This window comes from Coturnix japonica, chromosome 13, assembly GCF_054131305.1.
Source record: "Coturnix japonica strain WE chromosome 13, WE-NBRP24, whole genome shotgun sequence".
Lineage (NCBI taxonomy): Eukaryota > Metazoa > Chordata > Aves > Galliformes > Phasianidae > Coturnix > Coturnix japonica.
This window is the reverse complement of record NC_140675.1, coordinates 1,086,548-1,093,683: the sequence shown is the minus strand read 5'-3', so window position 1 is coordinate 1,093,683 and position 7,136 is coordinate 1,086,548. Positions and strand designations below refer to the sequence as shown.

Here is a 7,136-nt window from a genome sequence, read left to right as displayed (position 1 = left end):
GCCTTTACCAAAACAGTGTTGGAAATGTCAGTGAAGCAGCTCCTCAAACTGTTTGTATCCTGTTCCCCTTCTGCAATCTGGTCAGCCTCCACATGTCAGGCTTTGCTGCTGCTGCTCAGAGAATCACCAATGTGGGTTCCTCTGTAGGCAAACCAGTCAAAGCCCCTTGCATTATGCATCTATCCAGTGCACCCTCAATAATTTTGCACATGACAGCAAGTTGTTAGGAAGTGCTGATCTGCCTTAGGGTAAACAGGCCCCACAGAGAGACCAGGACAGGCTGATCAATAGGCTGGGGGCCAATGGGATGAGGTTCAACAAGAGCAAGTGCTGGGGTCACCACCCCTGAGTGAAAAATCTTACATGCTTGGAAGAGGCAGAACACAGCAAAGACCCATTCCATCTTTATTCTTGCAATCTGAGCTGTATTTTTCCTTATTGAAGAATCCACCTTTGCTGGATTAGGACTTTTCCTGAAGTCATTCTCTGAACTGCATAAAGGATGAGCCAATGTCTAAATCCATACTGCTAGCGCAGGAAAAGCAGCAGTGCTAAATAAACACGGGAATATATTTCCACAGGCTGGAAATTCTGGGCAAAATCAGTGGATAGAAAACTAAAAAAGGTGAGACTAAAAAGGAAGGGAAATAAAAACATTCCATCCAAAAATGACATTTCACTGTCACCATTACTAGAGATATATTCTTGGGTGCTCTGCTTTATATATGAATCTTACTTTGATGTTAAAAGAATATCATAAAGGCAAGTATGAGACTCGGCTACCAACTAAGAGATTTCTTTGGCATTCGCCCACCAGGATCCGGCTCTGTCTGCATTCAGAGGCTGCAAGGCAGAGAACATGCAATGGTCCAGCCAGGGAAATCCCCCCGAGCACAGTGCCTCATGGACAGCCTCCCGTTCCACTCCTGCACGCTCCAGGCCCTGCAGGCACCCCCCAGAGTAAATGAATGAGCTCAGGAAGCCAGTGTGATGGTGGCAAGGCTGGGTGGTTGGTTACAAGTGCAGGCAGAAACTGGCAGCACTGCCCACTGACTCTGTCAGTGTCTCTTTGCTAAGTCCTTTGTTGTCAGTTTCTCTCATCCGCTTGTGGATGGACTCCTGTTCTGGGATTAAGAGGTATGAAGCCAAGCGGCATGTTGCATTTCATTCTTAAGGAGCATTTGTTGGGGTGAAAGCAGCAGAAGCAGAGATCCAGGCACCCTCTGTGCAGCCAGAACTGAGCTCCAAACCTGTAGGGCCATCCCCAACCTTGGGACTCTGGAAGCACTCAGCTGGCCACTGTCTTCTCCCCTCCCCATCCACATTAATGACTCCAGCAAGAAGCTGCTCCTCCCTGATCTCGCTAAACATCAAGTCATGACTCGGGGAACAAAAGAACCACAAGGAACACTTCAAAACTTCGAACAAAAGATGAAAGCTCCAACAAGGTCAACCCAACCAGGTGTTGCTGTTTACCATGATGGCCTCATAATCCTCCAGATGAAAGGGGCCCTTTGCCACCCTTCAGGCAGTGAGACAGGGAGAGCAGCCGACATGATAAAAATGCTGTGATACATCCCTTTCATCAGCACTCCAAACAGTAAGTACGCAAAAATTATGGTTTGCATACAGCAATTTCTCTTTGCTTACACCATGCATTTCACTTAACTACAACCTGTCCCACCGGGCAAACACATACAGAAATCCAGGAGCGCATTCACTGACTCCCATTTAAAGCTTGATTCAAACCAAAGAATGATCATTTAAAAGAGAGATGAAGGTTTCCAGCAAATGAAACTCACCATAGCAAATAAGGGGCCAAATACTGTCGTGAACACAACACAAAATCATGGGTGCTCTGATCTATTATTTTGGTGTTTCCTTGCTTGAAACCCTATAGGCAATCAGCACTGCATGGCAATGCTCCTATAACACAAAGCCTCTTCCTTTCATCTTTGCGGTGCCACCAGCGATGGAATTAGATGATCATTGTGGTACTGTTCAGCCCCAGCCATCCTATGAGTCTATGATGATGATTCTGTGATTCTCTAACTGCTCCTCAGTGATGCTGCAGCAATGCAGCATCCCAAAGATCAGCATGGAAAGGAGCAGTGAGAGCACAGCAAAAAACCTCCAGGTAACAGCAGGGACAGGAAATGCTGAATGGGACTCTCTCTTCTAAATGGTCCGAGACAATAGCTGTTAGAAGGCTTAGCACCAGGTCAGGTTTGATAGGAGGAACTGCAGCTCACTATCATATGAAATTTCTCCTCGTTCTGGTTGCAAATTGCTGGAAGGCAATTCATCTTATCTACCACCTGCTTTCAGCTATACCTTGGCAAGTCCCTGTCCATGTGGGATTGCTCTGTCCTTGCTACCTGCAGGCAGAACCCAGAGATATGTTCCATCTGCACAGGTAATAATCAGGTGGCAGGAGATGTGCAAGCCTCATCCACCTTTAGCACAAGGATTTACAAATCCTTCAGGAGCCCATGGACACAGAAGGGCAGAAAGTGCCATTTTTAACAGCAAACCTGTGCCAACCTCCCACTGATCACAGAGTTCTGTAGTACGTTGGGGTGCTAAGTTGTCTTTGCGAGGATTTATGAGTGCATACAGTAGTTCTGAGTAGATGGAGTGTTCTAGAATAGCTGAGTTAGGCCTGTAGGTTAAGAGTTAGTGGGCTGCGGGTTTAGGTAGGTGTGTGTATAGGTTCTCTCGCGTGCATCGGGTTTTGCGTAGCGGGTGTACGTGTCTGCGCGGGATTTAGGATGGCATATAAGGTGTGTGACAGAGCAATATATTGAGAGAAGACATGATGGCATCCATGTTTGTGTCTCTCTCCCCGGGACAGTTGAAGTCCTGGGATAAGTCAGGTTAATTGGCGAATACGTCAGTAGTACCTCTCAGATTACTTTCAAGAAGCTGAATTTTTTACCTAATCCTCTCTCTAAAGTGGATTTTTCATCTCTCTTATTTACTGATAAACTTCCAGGGCTAAGCATCTACAGCACAAAACAGACCTGTGTAGTTCATCACCACGCTATATTTTTGGTCCAACATGATGAAAAAATGGAGCAGACATTTAGAAAGATGACAAGAAGATCCAGAGCAGAGCAGTTATAGTCATTGATGATTATATCAAAATATTGTTGAAGGAATATTAAAACCCCTGCTTCAGGGTATAAAATAATATATACATTTTTGTCAAACAGGTGGACAGAGTAATATATGTTTGTCCACTGTGCTGCATTTATATACCCTTCTGAAAGGTCTATCATTTTTATATATGTAAAGGTATATTATTTCTATATAATACTGCTATCGATGGACATGAGATCTGGTCCTAATGAACTATACAGGCCTTTATGCACCATTTGTATTCGTAAAGCATCTACCAGGATACGACCCCAAACAGGACACCCAGGGCAACACCAGCAGTATTTGGTTAAGAGCACATGAAAAGAAGCATATTGCAACAATAATCAGACAGCGATTTATGTCACCCATCATACAATCATGAAATGGCCGGGGTTGCAAAGGTCCACAGTGCTCATCCAGTCCCAACCCCCTGCTGTGTGCAGGGTCACCAACCAGAAGCCCAGGCTGCCCAGAGCCACATCCAGCCTGGCCTTGAATGCCTGCAGGGATGGGGCATCCACAGCCTCCTTGGGCAACCCGTTCCAGTGCGTCACCAGCCTCTGAGTGAAAAACTTCCTCCTAAGATCCAACCTAAACTTTCCCTGTCTGAATTTAAAGCCATTCCCCCTTGTCCTATCACTGCCCACCCTCACAATGTCATGGTTTTGTACATTTTTCTATTGGTATTCCACATCATAACATCATATAGAGCACAGAGAACAAGTACATGTCCCAGAGGGTCTCACAGTCAGAGAGGGAAACACATCACGGAAGTGATGCTGTCTCTCTCTCAAACTGCCTGGTAGCGAGTTTGGGTGTGCTTCCAAGCCGTGGCACCTTCAGTTTCAAAGTAGGCTTCTCGGTCTTCGGAAAACCTCTCTCTCTCTTTCCCTTTTATTTTACTTGGCTTATTAGCCTCAATTTCCATTAGATTGTAATTAGTAAAATAATAAGTTTTCCTCCTTAGATCGTTGCCACTTCTCTGTTTGTTTCCTTGAGTCCAGCTCCCATCTCCCTACCCCTTTCTTATTTTCCCTTCCTATGCGCTGGGAGCCAGGGGGAACAGGAGCCTACTGCCCCTCCCCGTCACAGACATAGATTGATCTAGATAACACCGTGACACAGCAATTCCTCCTCTGTATACGCTCCCTTCAAGTACTGCAAGGCCACAACGAGATCTCCCCAGAGCCTTCTCTAAGCTAAACAAGCCCAGTTCCCTCAACCATTTCTCACAGGAGAGCTGCTCCAGCACCCCGACCATCTTAGTGGCCTCTATATTCTTTCAATATACGTACACACGACGGCGAGATTGAGACACAACAGGATATATAGTTTATAAGAGTTTATTAAAAGTTGTTGTTGTTTAGGGAAATGGGGAAGGGAAGTCGGGTGATAGAAAAGAGATAGGAAATAAAAGCAAAGAGTCTTTGTAGAAAGCAAGAGAGAATTAGTCACCACTGGGTTTCCAGCATGACTCGTAGTTCAGATGTTGATCTTCAGTAGAGATGGTCGTCAGAGGGAGCAGGGAAGCATCTGTTTGCATCTTGCCTTCACAAGATACAATGGTTCCATCCCCAGATCTCCCATACCAAGATGGAGTCATTTGGTCACAGGCCGGATCTTCCACTGGTAAGCTCTCTCCAACGTGACACTGACTGCCACAAGGAAACAGCCACCTCTGGCCTCCTAAATAGGTCTCAGAGTCTTATTGCTCACAGGATGTGAGCTTGCAGCCAAAACAAGAGAAGGGTTCGGACAAAGGTCTCTCTCAGCGTCCGAACAGCAGCAGTCTGATGTAGCGATCTCTCAGCTCCCTGAACTCACGCAGTGCTATGGAGTGGGCGTCCGGGTCCTCCTCCAGGTGCTGGAAGAGGTTGAGCGGCTTGGCGGATCGGAAGGACTGCGGCAGGACAATCGTGCTGTGCACCGACTTGCTGCCAAGGAAGAAGTGGTTCAGGCATTTCTCATCCAGGCAGAAGCGCAGGTACCGCAGGAGATTCTCCATCCGATTCAGGAAATACTTCCTGCGCCACTTCTTCAAAGGGATGATGGCCAAAGTGTGGAGGACAAGAGTCTTGATGACATAGGTGGAAAAGCCCATGCCCACTAAGATGCTGGCAAGCAACGTCAGGCAGTGCAGGTGGGAGCTGTCCTGTCCGGTACTCCTGGCCGTGTGCTGGAAGAACTTCTTTTCTGCCACAGCGCAGCTCTGTGGCCATGTTGTGCTGGGCGTAAAGCCGGCGTCTGTGTTCTGGCTGGTCAGGTAGATGTCCGAGTATTCTTGCTGCACCCCGAACAGCAGCTCGACGAGGACTTTTTCCCCGCTGTAGGCTTCTGTCAGCTGGAGCTTGCAGGAGCGTCTGGAAGGCAGCACCTTCAGGCTGTAGGCGTGCGCGTGGTGGGTGGTCTTCCAGATTGCTGCCACCTGTACGGTGAACCAGGTGACAGTTCTCTCCACATCCAGGTAGGAGTCAGTGCAGAGAGTCTGTAGCAGGCTGGGGTCCTGATTTTGGCTCAGCTCTTCCTCATGGTGGTGGAGGAAGCACAGCACATTCCCCAGCTGCTTCTCCCTTTGGCACATGCACTGAAGCTCCACGCGGACGCGGGAGTTCCTTGCCAGCCCGTGCCCTTCATCTCCCAGCTCCAGGAGGAAGGTGTGCCCGGGGGGAGGCTCTATGGGCACGAGCAGGCAGTACACATTGTCCCACTCCTGGGGACTCCAGCCTTCAAAGGCACTGCCCACCCCAATGGCAGGCTGCAGCACCGGGAAGAAGCTGTTGGACCAGATGAATCTGAAGGTCTGCACGAGCTCGTTCATCAGCTCCTCCACTATAGGGCACCTGGTGGCCCTTCCTTCCACCTTTTCCAGGGCACGCCTTGTGAGAAATTTTGTCAGTGCTGAATCTTTGAAGTCTTCTTCCTCGTCATCCTCCTCTTCTTCCTGTTCCTCCTTTTCCACCAATTCCACCTGCTCCTGCTGTTCTACCTGCTCCTGCTGTCCGCCCTGTTCCACCTGCTCCTCCTGCACCTGCTGTTCCTCCTGTTCCACCTGTTCCTCCTGCACCCGTTCCTGTTCCTCCTGCACCTGCTGTTCCTCCTGTTCCACCTGTTCCTCTTCCTCCTGCACCTGCTGTTCCACCTGTTCCTCCTGATGTTCCTCCTGTTCAACCTCTTCCACCTCTTCCTCTTCCTCTTGCTCCGCCCCCGATGCCTCCTCCTCGCCACTGGAGCTGTCATTTTCACTGCTGCTTTCATCATGCTGGCTCATTTGTATGGACTGCAACATGTTCCAAAGGAGCAACAGAATCAGCCCCACATTGAACCAGATCTTCCAGTAATCCAGCAGAGCAAAGAGCAGAGATGACATGTCCACCCAGCTCTGCTGCTCATTCCTCTGCTCAATCTCGTGCTGCGGAGGTATCATGTGCTTTTGCAGATCAACCTCGCGCCGCTGCACGTTCTCGAGCATGAGCACATCAGTATTGACACTGACACTTAGCGCCCGCACCAACAATGCGAGAACAAACACCAAAGCCATGATCTGCAAGAGATGGGAGAGAGGGGCTCAGTGGGGCTGGGAGGGAGCGGGGCCAGGAGCCGCATGGCCCTGTGCTCAGGTAGGAGCAGTGGGTACGAGGGAGCTGGGTGGCAGCAGGGACCGAGGCCAGTGCTGGCAGGGACAGTTCCAAGCACTGCCCGTGGTGCTCCCACAGGGGCCGGTGTTTGCACCACATCCCTCGTCCAGCCCGACCTTCCCCTGCTGCTGCACTCACCATTGGCCCAGGTCAAAAATGCAGCAGCGCTGCCTGCCTGTGGCCCTAAACCCATCCCCTGCGTTGTGATGCAATGCATTCCTGCTGATGTCACAAATGGGCTGCCCGACTCCACCCTTCTCAGCTGCCCAGGGTGGGCACATGGCCACTGAGCCACGGCACTGCCTCAATTTGGAGGCATATCTCTGGACAGAGCTCCTGGGGACGCTCTTTACTAAGCAG

General features: G+C 49.5%; 1 protein-coding gene across 1 annotated transcript; it reads right to left on the bottom strand.

Moving 5' to 3' along the window:
* Window positions 1–4,880: 4,880 nt before the first annotated feature.
* On the bottom strand, window positions 4,881–6,508 carry LOC146758545 (inositol 1,4,5-trisphosphate receptor-interacting protein-like 1). Its single transcript, XM_085514873.1, has 2 exons — window positions 6,458–6,508; window positions 4,881–6,091 (listed from the first exon to the last, which is right to left on the bottom strand). The coding sequence occupies exons 1-2, from the start codon at window positions 6,506–6,508 to the stop codon at window positions 4,910–4,912; spliced, it is 1,233 nt and encodes a 410-aa protein (XP_085370999.1). The 3' UTR covers window positions 4,881–4,909.
* Window positions 6,509–7,136: the final 628 nt, after the last annotated feature.

What these genes read in the sequence shown, in the direction of transcription:
- LOC146758545 (XM_085514873.1), bottom strand. Translation starts at nt 6,508, where the DNA reads ATGTCATCTCTGCTCTTTGCTCTGCTGGATTACTGGAAGATCTGGTTC. An exon ending in ACTGGAAGATCTGGTTCAAT is followed by an intron (nt 6,092 to 6,457) that starts GTGGGGCTGATT and finishes TTGGTGGAAAAG; the next exon opens with GAGGAACAGGAAGAAGAGGA.